The following is a 20239-nucleotide window of genomic DNA, read 5'->3' as shown; positions in this document are numbered from 1 at the left end:
TTCTGAATATGCGTCTCCCCCCATCAGGGAGCAAATCTATAACATGGTTGGCCCAGATATAGTGGCTCAGTTCTAGGATACCTTTAAATGATACTGTAGGTATTGTCCGTTCTCGTTTTTCTTCTCCTTTCAGCCCAGATCATTATGAAGACTCCTTCCACCCGCAATCCATCTCTGCATACTCTTCCCATCTTGATGCTACCCACTCCTTTCAGAATTTCCCCTCATGGTACTAGTGTCCCCTCTGTGGCCCTAGAAACTAGTAATGCCCCCTGTGTGGTCCTCAAAATTATAGTGTACCTCCATGGCCCTCATAGTTATAGTGCTCCTCAGAATCATAGTGCCCAAATCCATGCCCCTTTCAGTTACAGTGCCCACTCTGTGGCCCTCACAGTTATAGTGCACCCTCCACAGCCTCAGTTATAGTGTGCCCTCTCTGCCCCTCACAATTATAGTACTCCCTCCATAGCCCTCACAGTTATAACATTTCCTCTATGCCCCTCACAGTTATAGTGCACCCTTCATGCCCTTCACAGCTATACTGTGCCCTCCATCGCCCTCACAGTTATAGTGTGCCCTCTTTGACCCTCACAGCTATACTGTGCCCTCCATGACCCTCACAGTTATAGTGCACCCTCTGTGCAACTCCCCTTGCCCCCTGCAGTAATCAGGCCAGCAGAGTTTACTTTCTAACTCACAGCCCTCTTGCATGCAGCTCCATGCCATGCCAATCCTGACTCCTCCCCACTCTTTTGCTCTCTGAGCAGTTCTTAGTCATATAGCGTAAAGCAGTCGTCAATTCCCCAGCTGCTACACAGGTTGTCACATTCGGGAAGTATCATCACTTGGACTCCACGCTGAGCATTCTTTTATTGCAGGCAGCCACATCAAAAACTCAACAGTCTCTTATTTCTGGTTCTGCAGATTATAACGTACTAGCTAAAGCGGTAGCGCTTTCGACTTTTGGGTTTAATTGGGCCTCTTGCTTGCACTCTCACTTTAGCTCTCTCTATACTGGAGCTCTGTTGCTCTCTCACATTCTCCAAGCTGTTCTCTCTATGGCCAGAACTGGGCAATGCTCTCTGCCCTCCCAGAATAGTATTCCACAATGTCTCCGGTTTGTGCAGTGTTATTTTACTAGCTGCCACTCTACTTGTTGTGCTGTATGTAACCTATGAGACATGTGGGCATTGGAACCTGGAGTCTTCGTGCTCTTACGTTGCCCCTGCCATTATGATGGTCCAGAAAAAGTTCCACTACATGTGGATGGCTACAACTCTGGCAGTAACAAGGGGATTTGGTGCCCTAGACAAGTTAGGCAAATTGCACCTCCCTTTCCCCACTACCATCTGAATCAACTGAAAACCATCATACTTTCTAATTAAAGAGATCTAAACACATTTTAAAAGAAACAGATACAGGCAGAGTAAATATTTAATCTGCTTATTCACTTTACTTTTCACCATCCGGCCCAGACCATCCTGGCAGTTTCTCTCAAAGACTGCAGTTTGCTGCCACAACATATTTTACCCAGTGCATAGCTCCAGTTGGTGCAGATGCAGTAGTTACACCCAGGACCTGCACCAATGGGGCCCAAAGACTCATCTATCACAAAAGAAGACACCAGTATCATAAATGTCACATGGCGTAGCTGGGCGTCCTGTTGTAGATGTTGCACTACACCCCAGATCAGACCCCTAATGAATATAGCCCCAGTTCCCTTTCAGACCTCAAACCAGGCCATAAAAAATACTCATCTCTCATCACCCCTGTCCTGGCACCATTTCCATGGCTCTATGCATGTTTTGTGTGTTGTGGCTGCATTCCCTTGGGTCAGCTCTGGCAGCTCTGCGCCACATCCTGATGCACACTACATCCTGACATAGGCGGCATCGAAACTCTGTACAGTGCTGGCACCCGGAGCAGAGGAGGATCAACTGGGAGTGAGGAGTGTTGGACAATACAAACCATACTCACCACTCCTAGGACTCCTGTAACAGTGAGTGCTTCCATTACTGTTGGACGCGCCCATTGTATAGCATGTTAAAGGGGTTGTAGCATGATTGCAAGTTATCTCCTATCCACAGAAAAGGGGATAACTTGCTGATCAGTGGGGGTCCCAAGCGGGGTCAGCGCTCCATTCATTTCAGTGGGGCTGAAAAAAATAGCAGCACCCACTTGGTTATCTCATGAGTCCCATTGAAAGTGAGTGGAGAATAGTACACCTGCATGACCAGCACTCCATCCAGTCTTCTCCTCACTATGGGGGTGCAGTAGGAGGACAGGTGACACGGGACCAACTCTCTTGAGATTGTGGGGGTCTCAGCAGGTCATCCTGTTGATAGGCAATAACTTGCAATTGTGGTACAACCCCTTTAAATCTTACAAACAAAAATGACCAATAAAATTGTATACTTCCCCTGTCTCACCTGTGGCGAGGTGGCGCCCTAGGCAGTTGCCTACCCCCTATCTCAGAGCTGTCTGCAAGTGGGCGGCATTTTCGAAACCCTATCCAAACTGTTTCGCTCCAGAGTAGATATGAGAGTAGCTTCCTTGCCGGGTTATTTCTTTTTCCATTTCCTTTATTTATTGAGTTGACTTTTGATCTTCTTGTAATACAGAATGGAAGTGATGAGGAAGAGATAGTAACGACCCCGCAGACGCGAGTGTCCTGTAAGTGTACTCTGCGCACTGCTGCCTCCATAACCACTAATTACTGCTCCGTCGTCTTTCCTGCCGTCTGTCTTATCTTCCATTCATCACTTTTATTTTCTTCTCATTATGAAGAGCCGCATGTCGACTTCATTAATTGTAACAGCCGTCTTCAGGACTTGTCAACATGGTTATTAGAATGATGATTGTAGGCTTAGTGGTGGTTAAACAATGACAGTGGGGTAATCCATAGGCTGCAGTTACAGGTGTAGCATTATTTACTGGGAATATCCCCCAAATATCCATGTAATTCCCACTACTTATAGTCATTATTGCCTCAATGAGACTGAGCAATATGCAGGATTGGCCACAGCAGTTGGCAAGTTGGTAGGTGCCCATATACACTGAAAGACCACTTCATTAGAGCTTCCCTATATGGCAATTAGAGACGTGGCTCAACAGTGCAGCATAAAATCAATGAGTCAGTTCAGTGTGAATCCACATTAGATGGGAAAATCCGGCAATCTGAGCGACTTCCAACGAAGCGTGGTCATCGGTGCTTGACTAGCCGGGGCCAGGGTTTCCCTGCCAACGTTGTGGGGTTTTCTCATGAAGCGGTGTATACCAGGAATGGTGTGATCAAGGAAAATATCAAGCGAAAGAGGATCCTGTTAATGGAAAAAAATTGACAATGAAAGGGGTCAGAGGAGGATGCCAAGAATTGTCCTAATGAATAGGCAAGTCAAGAAAATAGCACAGAATACAATGCTAGTGCTCCAACTAATGTGTCTCAATACACAACTCATTGTTGGTCTATTACAGCAGATGACCAGTTCCAGCATCATTGCCATCCAAGAGGAAAAAGAGTAAGGCAATACTTCAGTGGGCAAGAGAAGTGGTGGTGATCTCATAAGTTCTCACCCGCAGGGTAATAGGTCTTGTGAGACACAATAAAACGCCAGTAGGTAAGCTCTGTAGTATCTCATGGAAAGAGTGGAGCCCTATTTGGGGACCCAGTGCTGTGTTGGTGGGTGGAGGAGGTAGGGGACTCATTGGGCCTCTGTCATCCACAACGTAAATAAACCTAGGGTTAAGGACGCATCCATACAGGTGAATCACAGCAATATGACATTGGTGGTCTGTGCGATATCGTTGCGTTTTCTCGCGACGATAACCTGATTTTGTGCCACGCGTCTTTGTAGCATTTTTGTGGGTGTGCTTTAATTATAAGCCCTACCCCAAAAATAAGCCCTAGCTGCAGTAAAAAAAAACAAAAAATAATAATACATCACCTAAGAGACACGTTTTCTCCCCTGAAGCTCCATGGCACTCGTCTTCTGCCAGCCCTTTCTGGATTGGAAAATCAAAATTCCCGCCTCCAGGAGGGGCTAGCTGTGATTGGTTCATGAGCGCCATGGCTCAGCCAATCAGAGCTGGTGCTTAATAAACCAATCTCAGCTATTCATTGAATGACTGTGATTGGTTCCTCAAACGCTGGCTCTGATTGGCTGAGCCATGTGCTTGGGAACCAATCAGAGACAGAGCTTCCTGGAGGCGGGGATTTTCAACTCCCCGACCAGGAAGCTCTGCAGGAGAACTTCAAGCAACTGCCGGGGAGCTTCAGGGGAGTCATGAGGGAGCTGACAGCGCCGGAGAGAGGTGATGTATTCTTTTTTTTATTATTTTATGCAGCTAGGGCTTAGTTTAGGGCTTTTACAGTAGGATATAGTATGTGGACTATAGAGGATGGTAGGATAAATACTCGGAGTGTCATTAAACCAACTGCGGCCACAAATATCCTACATTCCGAGTCTTGTCATCTGATTCATATTATGAAGAATATCCCTAAAGGGGAATTAATTAGATCTAAGCGGAACAGCGCTAACTATCAGCAGTTTGTTATTGAAGCAAATGATATCTGACGTAAATTAACTCGGAGGAAACACCCGCTCGGACATTTTCTAGGACCGGAATGTATGTCAACAATTTAGACAGCAATCTTTTGTTTCTGGACATAAATAATCGGGAGGCGATTAAACCAAAGCTGCCTGTTTGTGTACAATGTTTAATGAGGAGTATAAACAGATCTCTACAAGCATCCATGAGTTTTACCGTTATTACGCCAAGATGAGATAGCGAAATAGTTCTACGCTGAGCTCCTACTATGTACTGAATAGTCACTTTATTAGAGACCCCATCTAGTAGAGCGTTGGACCTACTTCGGCCTTTAGCACTGCAGCAATTTATCATGGCGTAGATCCCACCAGGTTATGAAATCGTTCTGCAGGTATGTCGGCCCCTGCGGACAGGAAGCTTCTTGTAGTTGCCGCAGATTAGATGGAGATGCTGACATGTCCGACCAGCGGACAGGAAGGGGGATTCATGCTGCTTGTGCCAAATTCTGCCGCCAATCAGCACGGTGCAACAGAAATCTGGATTCATCTGACCTGGAGATGTTTTTCCGCTGCTCAGGGAAACAATTTTTGCGCACTTTTCCCCATTGGAATCGCACCTTTCTGTTTTTCTTAGAAAACAATGACGCTGGAACCGGTCATCCACTGTCACAGCGGAATCATGCTAAGGAATGATGCGTTGTGTGTTCGGACACATTAGTTAGCTCATCAGTGTTGTAGGTGGCTGGAGTTTGCTTGACCGTGCAGCATCTGTACTTCAGAACGATTCCTGACATCCTCCTCTGACCCCTTTCAGGGACAAGTTGTTTCAGTCCACAGGATCCCTTTTGCAGGATGTTGTTTCTCGATCCTAACATTCTCAGATTTGCATTTTGCCTCCAGATTCCGCAGCATGCTATGGAAAAGCGATTTTTTTCCTGCCCACGAGCGGAAATCCGCTCATGGGGGTAAAAAATCGCAGCATGCTCTATTTTCAAGCGGATTCCGCGCACACGATTCCATTGAAGTCGTGGGGTCCGCGTCATCACGACAGCGCAGTGTTATCTGTACTGCGCATGTGCACCGGCGCGACGGCTGGCACGTCCGCAGCACGGGTTAGGAGAATGCGGATACATACATGGGGGTCACTGGCTGGGCTTAGGGTCGGATTCTGCTGTGGGATCCTGCATGCGGAAACCGACCTGTCCGTTTGCAGGCGGCCTTACTAACTGCACCGCTGCACAAGAAAACCCCACAAGGTTGGCTAGTCTACAGTAGTAACGATGACCGGGCCTCCTTAGAAGTCGTTCAGATCGCTGGATTTTCCCATCTAATGTGGATTTACACTGAAACTGATCCACGGAAAACTTGTCATGTGATATCATTCTGCACTCCAGGGTCACGGGGAGAATTTCCATACAGGGATTATGGCTGGGAGCGCTGATAAAGTGGTCATTCAGTTTGGTAATTTACAGTCTACCAGCTTATATTTGGAGAAGACTGCAAGTCCGATTTGGCTTAGATACTCCGACTTCTATAGATGTGGCCATAATGGGCATAAAGTTGTTAATTTGAAGATATCTCCACATGCGTTATTTCATAAGTAAGTGGTATTATGTACCAGGGGTGCCCTGCAACCTCCCTTACACAGTAGCAGCATGGAGCCGCATTCGCTCTCACCCCCTCTGGTGTGCGCTGTAGTAGAAGGACTGGCAGAGGATATGGCGGCAGCCGTTTCCAGTGGCACCTGAGCAACATGAGTGCATTGTCCCCCGTCTGGAGAGCAGTCAATGAGACAGCAGCACATGAGAGAACCCAATGTCTCAGGACTGGACTAGATGACAGACCACATGGAAAGAGGAGCCTTCCATCCCGCAGGAGATTGGGTCTCCCAAGACGCTAACAGCACACCAGAATGGGGAAAGCAGATGAAATTGTGTAAGACTAGTTCAACGAGACAGTAGTGTGCATAGGACAGTGGTTATGACGACAAACAAGTTCAGACTGAAGGAGTAACATTACATGTTATAGTCGCTGATTACTTCAGAAGGGTCGGTGATCCTGGGATTGAATTGTCAATGATCTGATTGTCAAACTTCAGGAAGGAATTTTTTGGATTAAAAATTTGAAAAATTGGCTTCGATCTCATTGTTTTTTTTTGCCTTCCTCTGTATCAACATCGGGAGTAATAGGCTGAACTGGATGGATATGTGTCTTTTTTTTTTGGCCTTACACTCTGTTACTATGTAGGTGAGACTTGAGATGATGTTCGCACCTAAAGTGCATGTGAACCCGCGGTGACAGAGAGCTCTTGAAATTTTATACGTACTCTGGCACATACGGTGCACTTTGCCACAATGTTGCCATGCTACAGACTTTCAGTAATATGAAGTATGGTGATGATTACAGAGTAATGCAAGTATGGTGGATAGTAATTAAAGTGTTCAAAATGGCTTGTTGCCCCAAGGAAATTGATGGAGGTGTATTCTGCACCAATGGTACACTGGATCCGTAGGCTGCAGAGCTCATAGAGAGTCATGTGGAGATGCATGTTGTAAGTGTGAAGTTCCCACTCAAAATAAGTAATGTTTAGTCTGTTACGCACACGGAGTGTGGACCCACTGGTCCAACCAACCGGTTTGACTTTAGGCTACTGTCAGTGTGGCTAGCTGCTGATCCCTGCTGGACAGATGGGAAAACTAGCCCTTGACTAGTAAGGGAGATGGGGGTTACCCTGCCTAGAAGCAGGGTAGGCATCCTGATAAGAACGGCCCTGTGGTCTTCCTCCCAGGCCTGACTTTTCCGGATGGGATACAGGAGAGAAAGACTAGACAAAGGATGCACCAAATATACAGGACAGAGCTGTACAATCCACAGAACTAAGGACGGCGCTGAGACCAGATCTGTCAGCAGACAGACGTGCACAAAGGCACAAGCAAGGGCAGGGACAGACCAGGGGATGACAGAAAACAAGCACACACACAGAAAAGGTACAAGATGCCAATACAGGGTGACTAGAGCAGGCACACATCAGGCAAAAATACCAAAGTAAGGCAGCAGCAAACATAAAAGGCAAAGAGCAGACTAAGAAAACAGGAGTGGGGAGTCTATGCAGGAGGACAGAGCCAAACACACAAACAGAACAAGGGCAGAGACAGGGAGGGAACCAGTAAATGGAATAGAGTTACAGATACCAGATCAAAGGCAAAAAGACAGAAACAGGTGACCTAGGAGAGCTGAGGACCTGAGCAAACAGACATCAACTATCAGGCAAAGAGGAAGTGCCTCAGCCCAGCTTAAATAGGAAAGTAATTCCTATTAACCCCGCAGCTGAGCTGAGAGCCAGAGAGCTGATTAACACTTTCAGTGCTGGAAGAAAACTGACATAAAGAGTACATACACACAGGGGGAGCAGAGCAATGCTCCTGTCTGCCCTGAAACCACAAGAGGGCGGCAGAAACAGGTAGCAGACCTAACACCCTCCTATGGAGAGTCAGCATTAATTAACCAATTCTTTCAGTAACATATGCTTCTATAAAGCAAAAATCTGGCCTCTGTCTCTGTTTGTAAGCTGTTGCGCCATCCTGAACCTGCTGTCCACCACCACCCACGACAACTTCCTCTGGATCAACATTGGGGGGTAATAGGCTGAACTGGATGGACATATGTCCATAGGCCATCACTTTATAAAATGTGACTACTACTTTAGGAACCAACAAAACTTGGAAAAAAAAGCCCCTTTGGTTTTCCTTGATAATCATATCTCCTAGTAAGCCCCCAATAACACCAATTATACGCTTCACTCTTCTTTCCCCTCTGCTGCTTCCCTATCTCTCGGAGTCCAGTCATTTACTGTGTAACTTCCGACTTTAATTATTTCCCGGACCCCAGTAGATTGGTGCTTGAGCCCTAAAATTATAGCCGGGTCATAAAAAATAAGAAATGACATGTGAAGTTAATTTCATCCCTTCCCCCACCCACCTTCCATCCAGAAAGTCGACTCCCAATCAATTACATTCCCAACATGCACCTCCACCAGCACCATGAATCAGCCTGACACCAGCCTTGGAATACACTAACATCATACAAACACCCAATTTTTTTTTTGGACCTGGCAACATTTCTCTAAAGGCCGCGTCCAAAATGATATTCATGAAAGCGGCTTTTATTAATTTTATTTAAGCTTAGATGGAAAAATAAATAAACAACCATCAACTCAAGGCCGTGCCGATCCGTAAGGCCACGGATGGGAAAAGTGACTGATTAAGACGATATGGGTCATATTTCAAAAAAACGTATTTCGCCTTTTCATTAAAATCCCATTTCCCTCAGTAATACGTTCTTTTTTTTTGTTTTCATGAAAAATGTATTATTTGGCGGCACAATATTTGCTTTGTAGTAAAGGACGGGGAAAACCGCGCATTTGATAAGGTAATAATCCAAGCGAATCACGGATAGAAGAGTGCAAGATATATGTGAGAGCAGAATGTATGGGTAAGAGAGTGAGGTAGATGCACTGTCCGCGTAATTGAAAGTCAGAATGATGGCGAGGGTTTAACAAGACTTGTCATGGGGGCATTTATCAAACATACAGATGCGGGAGAACTCGTGCCCCCATTATTCCGAATAACGGGAGGTGACTTCCCTTCAAGGTGAGAGAAAGCTTGTCATAATGGAAGTTGATCATATTCATTTTTCTTTTGATTTTCTGTGGGGTCGTATTCTGCTTTACGCTTCGATATATATATATATATATATATATATATATATATATATATATATATATATTAGAGATGAGCGAACGCGTTCGTCCGAGCTTGATATTCGTGCGAATATTAGGGTGTTCGGGATGTTCGTTATCCGTAACGAACACCATGCGGTGTTCTGGTAAATTAAACTTTCTTCCCTGAGACGTTAGCGCTTTTTTTTTGGCCAATATAAAGACAGGGAAGGCATTACAACTTCCCCCTGCAACGTTTAAGCCCTATACCACCCCCCTGCTGTGAGTGGCTGGGGAGATAAGGTGTCACCCGAGTATTGAAATCTGCCCCTCCCGCTGCTCGCTATGGATGCATTCTATATGTGCTCAATGGGGCCAGCGGCAGCAGCGCTGACCCCATTGAGAACATATAGAAGACAAATCCTTCTTCTCTGGCACAGCTGTAACAGCTGTAGCAGAGAAGAACGATGTTTGCCCATTGAATTCAATGGAGCGGCAATACAGCATGTTCCACTGAATGCAATGGGCTGCCGGCGATCGCAGGATGAATGGTCGGAAAGGGGTTAAATATATAACCCCTTTCCTGCAATTCATCCAGAAATGTGTTACACTAAAAATATATACCGGCGTATAAGGCGACCGGGCGTATAAGACGACCCCCCAACTGTCACCTTATACGCCGGTAATACAGTGGAGCAAAGAATAAAAATCATTACTTACGTTTTTAGATGATCTGCGGCGCTCCTGCAGGCTGTCACTCCCTCCTGGTCCACGGCAGAGTATTGCTTTCTCCACGAAAGACTTTAAATCCCTGCCTCCAGAAGCACATGTGCCTTCAGCCAATCACAGCCAATGACAATGATGTCATTGAATGGCTGTGATTGGCTGTGTTTCTGGAGGCGGGGATTTCAAGGCTTGAAATCCCCGCCTCCAGAAACACAGCCTATCACAGCCATTCAATGACATCATTGTCATTGGCTGTGATTGGCTGAAGGCACGTGTCTTCCTGGAGGCAGGGATTTAAAGTCTTTCGTGGAGAAAGCAATACTCTGCCGTGGACCAGGAGGGAGTGACAGCCTGCAGGAGCGCCGCAGATCATCTAAAAACGTAAGTAATGATTTTTATTCTTTGCTCCACTGTATTGCCGGCGTATAAGGTGACAGTTGGGGGGTCGTCTTATACGCCCGGTCGCCTTATACGCCGGTATATATTTTTAGTGTAACACATTTCTGGATGAATTGCAGGAAAGGGGTTATATATTTAACCCCTTTCCGACCATTCATCCTGCGATCGCCGGCAGCCCATTGCATTCAGTGGAACATGCTGTATTGCCGCTCCATTGAATTCAATGGGCAAACATCGTTCTTCTCTGCTACAGCTGTTACAGCTGTGCCAGAGGAGGACGATCTTTATGCTGACAGTGGGGGGGGGGGCACTCTTGCCGCTATTGTGGCTTAATAGTGGGACCTGTGAACTTGAGATGCAGCCCACCATGTAGCCCCTCGCCTGCCCTATCCGTCACTGTGTCATTCCCATCACTTTCCTGAATTGCCCAGATTTTCACACATGAAAACCTTAGCGAGCATCGGCGAAATACAAAAATGTTCTGGTCGCCCATTGACTTCAATGGGGTTCGTTGTTCGAAACGAACCCTCGAGCATCACGGGAAGTTCGTTACGAATAACGAACACCCGAACATTTTGGTGTTCGCTCATCTCTAATATATATATATATATATATATACTCTTCTTTTCCTCTAGAGAATACAGTACAGTGAGATTTCAGGGAACGGATCAGCGTTCTAACACATTTTCATCGCTGCAGTATCTAAGTCAGTTGCGATCATCGTGGGCGGAATATTTTGCTTCTCGCTGTCATACTCACTTGTCAATGTTTATAGAGTTTTTCAACATTTTAATCAACTTTTTCTTTGAATACTGAAGAAGTAAATTAAACCGTCTATTTTAGTTCAAAACTTTCACTGATTCTTTTTGGCATATTTAAAGGGGGTGTCTGGTTATCTGACAACCCCACCTCAATAGGACCCCCTGTAATAAAACAATAAACAGGACTATACTAACCCCTCTGTGATCGCTGGGATCCGGAGTGGTCCCAGTGATTATTGTGACAAGTGATGTCACAGGAAATCAGGTGACCACTGTAGCTAATGAGAGGGACACAGCGTAGGAATGGAGCATCCTGTGAGTATGAAGCATACCTTCCCAGACTCCCCATTCCCTCACCTTTGAGACCCATAATGTAGTTTATAAGCTCAAAGGTGATGACAGGTTTCTTTTAAATGGGTTGTTCAATTGTATACTATCCTCAGATTAGGCCATCAATAATAGATCTGCACAGGTTAGTCACCCGAGATTTCTGCCAATCAGCTCCTCGCTGGGCCAGTGCACTCATGCACTGAGCAGGAAGCAAGCCGCCCCATTCCCACTGCAGTGGCCAAGCTTGGTATTACATCCATTTATTTCAATGGGAGCTTTGCCTGTAATACCAAGCCTAACCACTGCAGTGGAAATGCAGTTGTCTACTTCCTGCAGAAATCATCTCAGTGACCAACTTGCACCAATCTACAGGGTTAGCAAAATTAAACTTCCCCAACTCAGAGGCATTTGGATGGCTTTCTGCTGCTCTAAATGAGACAAAATCCGGACAATGGCGACTTCAGATGATGCGCTCGCCATTTCTATGGTAGCATTCGTGCAACAGCATAGCACAGACTAAGACTTTGACTAGAAACTGAGTCCATAGCCCCAAAGTAAATCTGAGCTGGTCAGAATTGTGATCACATGACCATCTGAAGAAAAAGAGGCCAGGAGTTTCATACGGAAGGAAATTTAAGGTAACACTAGCCCACTTATATATACTGGAGTGGGGGTGAGGGGGATAGATACATAAGAAATGAATTTTAAAAAATCACCAGAGCGGCCCTTTAATTTTGTGCAGTTGAAACAATGTCTAGGGCTCCAGTGTCTGACCCTTGTAAACCCCGTGCACAGAGTTGATAGTGTTAAAAATTACAGATGATCAGGTTTGCAGGTTTTAATTGGGGGAAAATGGTTCTCAAATAGAAAATTCAATGAACCGACAAATTTTTCATGTTCCGCTCATCTCTATTAAAAATAGAACTAGGAAAAGTGCAGAGCGGTCGGGTTTGAAGCCTTGATTAGAATAACCTTTTCACTCTTTTTCTAGATGATACCATTTAACACATCCTAGTTTTACGGTGTTGTAACGACTCTATTTATAAAGGAGAGAACAACGGATATGGAAGGGAAAGCATCAGCCTGGGTCTGTGCATAGGTCCTAAGTAGTAATTGCCATAAGCTGCCAGGTAACCAGGAAGCCCAAAAATTGCTGCCCAAGAACTACACAGGATACTGCACTGAAGAAGCTGCCTACTTGTCCTCTCTGTAGGAGTAAACCTTTAAAGGGGTTTCTGGGACTAAACTATTGATGATCATGCTCTTGGATAGGTCATTGATAGTGTCCAGTGGGGCTCTACTGGTTGGAATCACTGTTGATCAACTGATTGAAGTGACAGAGGCACTTGCGTCACTTCAGTCCATACCAGGCACAGAACCATACACTGTAACCAGGTAGCCCAAAAATTGCTGCCCAAAAACTGAACAGGATACTGCACTGAAGAAGCTGCCTACTTTTCCTTTCTGTAGGAGTAAACCATTAAAGGGGTTTCTAGGACTAAACTATCGATGATCATGCTCTTGGATAGGTCATTGATAGTGGCCAGTGGGGCCCTACTGGTTGAAATCCCTGTTGATCAACTGATTAAAGTGACAGAGGCACTTGCGTCATTTCAGTCCATACCAGGCACAGAACCATACATTGTAACCAGGGAGCCCACAAATTGCTGCCCAAGAACTACACAGGATACTGCACTGAAGAAGCTGCCTACTTGTCCTCTCTGTAGGAGTAAACCTTTAAAGGGGTTTCTGGGACTAAACTATCGATGATCATGCTCTTGGATAGGTCATTGATAGTGGCCAGTGGGACTCTAATGGTTGGAATCCCTGTTGATCAACTGATTGAAGTGACAGAGGCACTTGCGTCACTTCAGTTCATACCAGGCACAGAACCATTCATTGTATAGCAGCTGTGCCTGGTATTGTAGCTCAATACCAACCACTATTTATCCTGATGTCATGAGTTTGAAAGTCATGTGGAAGAAGCCTAGGAACCACAAGTTACTTATTGGAGAACACTGCTTTAGAGCAATGAAGTCAAGAACATGGTGGAAGTTGTGAAGTCATACAATGTTCATTGCTTGGTTTTTAATTGGGTGTATTTAACGTTGGACGTTTTCTTCCAGGTGTAGATGATGCCTACCAACATGGTCGTGGAGTAGCCCTAGCTGACTTCAATAGGGATGGAAAAGTAGATATTGTATATGGAAACTGGAATGGTCCTCACCGCCTATTTCTACAGATGAGCACAAATGGAAAAGTTCGATTCAGGGTAAGCAAATATTCTCAAAATGATCTCATGTAGATGGAGATATTTCCACGGTCTTGTCTACATTGTTTATAATAATGTTACTGGTTGTACAGCAAGTATTTTTTGTTCTTTTTGGTAAACTGGCTTAATCTCAAAATCTTAAAGGGGTATCGCCATCATTTACTTTGACTGCATTTTGCTATACCATTATGATCAGTGGGGGGTCCTTCAGCAGATCTCCTGCACAATGAAGCTCCCTGTCACCCACTGTGCAGGGGAATGCAACACAGCTTTAGTTAGAAGAGTGAGGAGTGTTGCCATGCAGAGAAAATCAGTGCCTTTATTCTAAGAACCAATTAGGGTCCCAGCAGTTGGACCACCGCTGATCAATAAGTGATGATGACAGATTATGGTGGAATGCTAACAATAAACCATTAAGGGGGGAAAAAACTACGGTTTCAAGTGAAATATCAGTAGAGCATGAAGCACATTTTTGTGATGTAACGCTGTAAGACTAGTTTTGTCATTTTTGGCATCTAGGTTTCCCAAGAACTCATACAAACCAGACTAGAATTCATAACAATTTACAGCTACTGGTGATGTTTTATCTTTAATAATGGCTGATTTTGTGCAGGATACATTGATGTTCTAGATTATTATTTTCCAACCTGTGGTCCTCTAGCTGCTTTCAACTACAACTCCAACATTGACAAATCAATGATGTTGTAGATCAGTGGTCTCTAGCCTGTTTCTCCAGCTGTTCTTAAACTGCAACTCCAACATTGATACATTGATGATGTTTTAGATTAGTAGTTTCCAACCTGTGGTTCCCCGGCCGTTGTGAAACTACAGTTCTGCCATTGACACATTGATGAGCTCCTACATTAATATTCTCTAACCTTTCATTCTCCAGCTATTCTAAGACTATAGCTCTCACTTGATAGATCTATGATGTTCTAGATTAGTGGTCTCCAAGCTGTGGTTCTCCAGCTGTTGCCATACCATGTCTTCATCAATGACAAATCAATGATATTCTGGATTAATGTTCTAAAACTTGTGGTTCTCCAACTATTGTGGCACAGGTATTGCCAACATTCACACATTGCTGATGTTCTAAATTAGTGGTCTTCAGTCTGTGTTTCTCCAGCTGTTATGAAACATCAAATCCAGCATTGACACATTGATGATGTTCTAGATTAGTAGCCTCTAACTGTGGTTCCCCAGTTGTTGTGAAACTACAGTTCTAACATTGACACAGTGACTAAGTCCTACATTAATGGTCTCCAACCTGTCATTCTTCATCTATTCTGAGACTCCAACTCTCACATTGATAGATCAATGCTGTTATAGATTAGTGGTCTAAAACCTATGGTTTTCCAGTTATTGTCAGACTCCAACTCTAACATTGATTGATTTTTAATGTTCTAGATTAGTGGTCACCAACATATGGTTCTCCAGATGTTATCAGGCTACATCTCCAACAAATCAGTGATCTTCTAGATAAGTGCTCTCTAATCTGCTGTTCTCCAGCAGTTGGCAGACTACAGCTCCAACACTGACAAATTAATGACACTCTAGATTAATGGTCTCCAACCTGTGTTTCCATAACTGTTGTGTAACTGCAGTTCCGACATTGACACATTGATGATATTCTAAATTAGTGGTCTCCAATGTTTGGTTCTCCAACGGTTATAAAACTATAACACAAACATTAACACATGATGATATTCTAGATTAATGGTCTCCAACTGGTTGTTCTCCAGCTGGTTTGAAACTACAGCTCTGGAATTGACACACTGATTATGTTCTGGATTAATGGTTTCCAACTGGTTGTTCTCCAGCTGGTTTGAAACTACAGCTCTGGAATTGACACACTGATTATGTTCTAGATTAATGGTTTCCAACCTGTCATTCTCCAGCTGTTGTGAAACTACATCATCTGCACTAATATATTGATGATGTTCAAGACTACAGCTTGTAGTTCTTCAGCTATTGAGAAGTTACAATTTCTAGCGTGTTGAGAGTCTTATTCTCACAACAGTGAGAAAATTACAGTTTGTAGACCACTGTTCCAGATGCCCTAGCATGGGTTGAAATTTACTGCAAAATCTCGAAAGAAGATTTTGCGCTAGGTCTTGGATTTTCTTAATTTCATAAATGACCTCTTTAAAGTTTATATTTGTGCAGAAACATATCATTAAGCCTGGAGGGGGGCCTCAGATCAAAAACTAACTTGGGGCACCATACCTAACCCAAGACCTAGTACTTTTTCATATGACCCTACTTGTATGGTCTGGCTGTAGGATTGGTTGTTCCTTTCATTCTTTTCAATGTTTTAGTTCTGAGGAGCTTCCAACCTTCAATACACAAGAGTATGGGGTCAACCCTTGGTGTATGGGGTCAACCCTTGGTGTATGAGCTCAACCCTTGGTGTATGGGCTCAACCCATGGTATATGGAGTCAGCCCATGGTATATGGAGTCAACCCATGGTGTATGGGGAAATTCTATGGCATATAGGGCCAACCTATGGCGTATGAGGTCAACCTATACTAGAAACTCTCTTCTTGATGTCCTCATAGCTACTAGTTTTGGCTTGTGGATGTATATCTCCGTTCAGCATTGTGTTTTATAACTACTGCTGAAGTGTCCATGTTTTTGATTTAAGGCTCTGCAGCTTTGGATTGTGTGTGGTGTATAAAACAAGAAATAATTATGTTCCAGTTATCACAATGCGCTGTCAGGAAGCTGCTTCACAGCCAGTGGAAATAATAATAATTTATAAGTGTTTGACTGATCAGTTGCTTTGTTCCAGTTAACTTCGCCCTATTGCACATCTCTGAAATTCGCTCGGAAATAAAAGCTTCTTATTCGGGACTGAAACATTCCAATTACAGTTATCAGCATATTTTAGTAAACAGAGATCACCGAGGATTTAATGTTCCGAGATATATTACAAGATTTATGGTCGCTGGTCACCCCTCCCTTTTCCTACTGATTTATAATGCAGCTTTGTAAAGCAAACTTCTCCACCATGTATTCAGCAACTCCGAGCCGTATGCATAGGAAATAGAATCATTGTCATATAAAAGCGCTGATGCATTTACAGAGCCATCTCTTCTACAATGTATTCAAAAGCGTCAGCAAATTAATAGGGACATTCTGAGTTCCCTATTGTAATTACAGTACTGAAGCGCCCTACTTTGGGCACCACTTGATCTCCTTGGTCCATATCTCAACACATATAGATACGTGAAGCATGCATCCATTGACATACAGTGCTGTGCAAAAGTTTTAGGCAGGTGTGGGAAAAATGCTGCAGAGTTCAGCCACCTGCAAATGGGTAGACTTGCATTGCAGAATCCAGAGCGGGCAGTGAAGGCTGTACATAGCATGCTATTGAAAAACGCTTTTTCCGCCACATAAGCAGAAACCAATTACGCTTTTCCCCTCGCGGAGAAAAAATTTCAGCATGTTCTATTTTTGTGTGCATTCCGCACGACGACTTCCATTGAAGTCAATGGAAGCTGTCCAATCCGCAGCGCTTCTGCAATGACATTGCGGAAGGGTCGCGGATTCCGTGTTATTGCCTAGCGATGACGTGGGGAAAGCAGGAGTTCAAAATAAAAAAATTGTACAGCGCATGTCCGATGGCGAGCCATGCCGCAGTACAGATGAAGGAAAGAGAAAGCAGGTATGCGCGGACGCCGCTACTGCCGGGGCCGGATTAGGCTGCTGGCTCTCGTTATGATACTAGATTTTGCCATCTATCCGTGACTGAAGGGCTTGGAGGTTGTTGCCATCTCCATGCTGTTTCCATGACCACTTAACCCATTTTCAACCCCATTGCTTGCTAACAATGCAGTTATTCCGGATTAGGTAGAGTTACACTGATTTGCCACTTTATTAGAGGCCCCAGCCCTTTTACGATTGGTGCTCCCCTGTATGGAAATTATCCCCGTGACTCTGACATGCAGCATAGGATCATGTGACAAGTTTTCCGTGGATCCGTTTCCGCGTGAATCCACATTAAATGGGAAAATGCAGCAATCTGAGCGTTTTCCAACAAGGCCCGGTCATCGGTGCTGGACTAGGCGGGGTCAGGATTTCACTGCCAACCACGGGGGGGTTTCTAGTGTAACCATGGGAAAATATGCTGACAATGGCGTGATCCAGTGACGTAAAAAATATCCGGTGGATGGAAACAGCTTGTCACCAAAAGGGGTTATCAGAAATCGTTCTGGTGAACAAGAGCTGCGCAGTCATGGAAATTGCGCCAATTACAACGCCATTGCTAAGATAAACAGAGAAGCAAGACTGCAGAGCCAAAAGAGCGCAAAAAGTGGATCATTGAGCAGTGGAAAAACATTGTGTCCAAATTTTTGTTGCGCCATGCAGGCCCAGAATTTGGGCCAGCACCATGAATCGAAGAATCCTTCCTGTCAGTTGATCAGAGCATCTAATTGGTGACAACTACTAGACATTTCCTGTCCGCAGGGGCCGATATTCCTGCAAGATGATTTCATCAACTAGTGGAATCTAAAAATTGCTGCAAAGGAGATCCAACGCTCTACAAGATGGGGGTCTCTAATAAAATAGCCATTCAGTGTATCCACAGTATGTAAAGGGTATTAGATCATCCAGGACTGTGGCCCCTCTCTTCGGTGGCTCCATAGCAGCTGCCTGTTCTGCCTGCATGGTATTCTCTCGCTTACATACAGTACTGGATCTTAACGTTTTGTACTTATAATCAACATATGTTTTTGAAAATATGTCTGATCGGCTGGTTTGACCTGACTGGGTATCTGTCCTCTAAGCCCATTTACAGAGTAATGCAGGTTCCTTTCAGAAACCATTAGTTTTGTGCTAACAGAAACAGTAGAAAGAACCCTGTTTTAACCAAACCCACTAAAAGTAGATGGAAAAGGAAGAGGGAAAATAAACTTTTTCCTTCTTCCTTATTAACGTTGCCCTAAAAACAGCTCAAAGTACTTTGATGCATTACTAGATGACTGTAAAATTGCGGATGCTTCGGCACAACGCGTTTGCGAAGTGAACGAGGTAGATTTGTGCGCGTATCGGCGCATAGTGCTACACTATTTGTGCAGGCAGGGCCTGTTCACCCCCACCCTGATTCAAGGGACTATTTAACCTAATGAGGTCCAGATGTGTTCTGTTTTTCACGGCATTGCGCATAGTATTTACGCACCTCTCATAGACTTCTGTGGGGGCCTTTCCTTTGCAATACGCAGAAAGATAGCGCAGGTCCTATGTTTTTGCACATGCACAAAATGTGAGCGCAAAAGATGTTCATCAGAACGAACCCATTGACAACAATGGGTTCTATTCTCTCTGCATGTAAATATAGTCGCCTGAAGAAGCCTTATACGGGGTTTTATGGCTCTTAAGGCTCCTTCACACGGGCATAGTTGTGTGCGTATTTGCACACGCAATATGCTGAGAATAGGGCACTTTGACTTCAGTAGGTTTGTTCACATTTCCGCATTTTGTGTGCGCATTTTGGCCGAAAAAACACGCAGCACGCTCTACTTTTCTAAGAATTTGCTCAATGAAGGTCCCCATAGAAGTCAATGGGAAGTTCAAAAATGCAAGCGCAATATGCAAGGAGAGGCGGAATTCTGGGAAAAGAACACATCTGGAACTCATAAGCCATTTCAATCGGTATTGATACACGCGCAAAAAAACATTGCTCATTCCGCAGAAACACAGCACTGAGACAAATGCGCATATGCCTGTGCGAAGGAGACATACACCAGTTTTAGTGCTCTTTGTTAAGTTCCAGTTTGCTTTGAACTAATTTGGACTAAATCATAAATTTTGCCGAAATTCAGCAAACCGGTCAAACCAAACTTTTCAAAAGTTCACTTATCAGTAGAAAGCAAAAGAATTCTAAGTTTTGCCATGGATGGGGATAGAGGAGAACACATAAGGTAACTCACATTCCATCTACTGAGTACTTAACCCTTTCCAATCCACTGTCTGACGTCTGAAGACATTCTGATTGAAGGCTGTACAGCTCTGATGTTGGAAGATGTCCAGCAGGATATTCTTACTGTATATTACGGGCCGCTCTGTTGTCAGGGGCCGCTTCAGCATGTCCCATACCGCAGTACTGGCTCTAGCCAGCAGATGGCGCCATTGTAAAATAGCAGAAAGAGAAAGCCCCCTAGAAAACCCTGAATCCAAAATTGGATTGTAAAGGGTTAATGGGTAACATTGCTATGACTTATTGTCCATGACCCATTACATGACTTTACTAGTGCAAGAAACTCTTGTGACTTAGTATCACTCGGACGCCTTGCACTGGGATTTTCTGCATAATTTGGCTATATTCAGATGCGGCAGGCTTGTTAGTATATATTCTGCCACTGACGATCAGTGCCGCACATAGGAATGGTTCTGCTTCTGCAGCATGTTGTACCTGGACTTATCCACCCCTATTCATATAAATGTCTGCATGTGAATACACCGTAGTGTAAATCGGCTTGA

The 20239-nt window shown here is 44.4% G+C and overlaps 1 protein-coding gene across 4 annotated transcripts in view; it reads left to right on the top strand.

The window, feature by feature from the left end:
• Window positions 1-20239, top strand: part of CRTAC1 (cartilage acidic protein 1) — a 537130-nt gene that overhangs the window by 401883 nt on the left and 115008 nt on the right. For all 4 annotated transcript variants that reach the window (XM_066601101.1, XM_066601100.1, XM_066601103.1 and 1 more), the window contains one exon: window positions 13607-13752. In XM_066601101.1, the coding sequence (XP_066457198.1) occupies window positions 13607-13752 (146 nt within the window). The remainder of the gene's footprint in view (window positions 1-13606; window positions 13753-20239) is intronic.

Source organism: Eleutherodactylus coqui, chromosome 4 (genome assembly GCF_035609145.1).
Source record: "Eleutherodactylus coqui strain aEleCoq1 chromosome 4, aEleCoq1.hap1, whole genome shotgun sequence".
Taxonomy (NCBI): Eukaryota; Metazoa; Chordata; class Amphibia; order Anura; family Eleutherodactylidae; genus Eleutherodactylus; species Eleutherodactylus coqui.
Note: the sequence above shows the minus strand (reverse complement) of the source record. Positions and strands in the feature narration are given on the sequence as shown.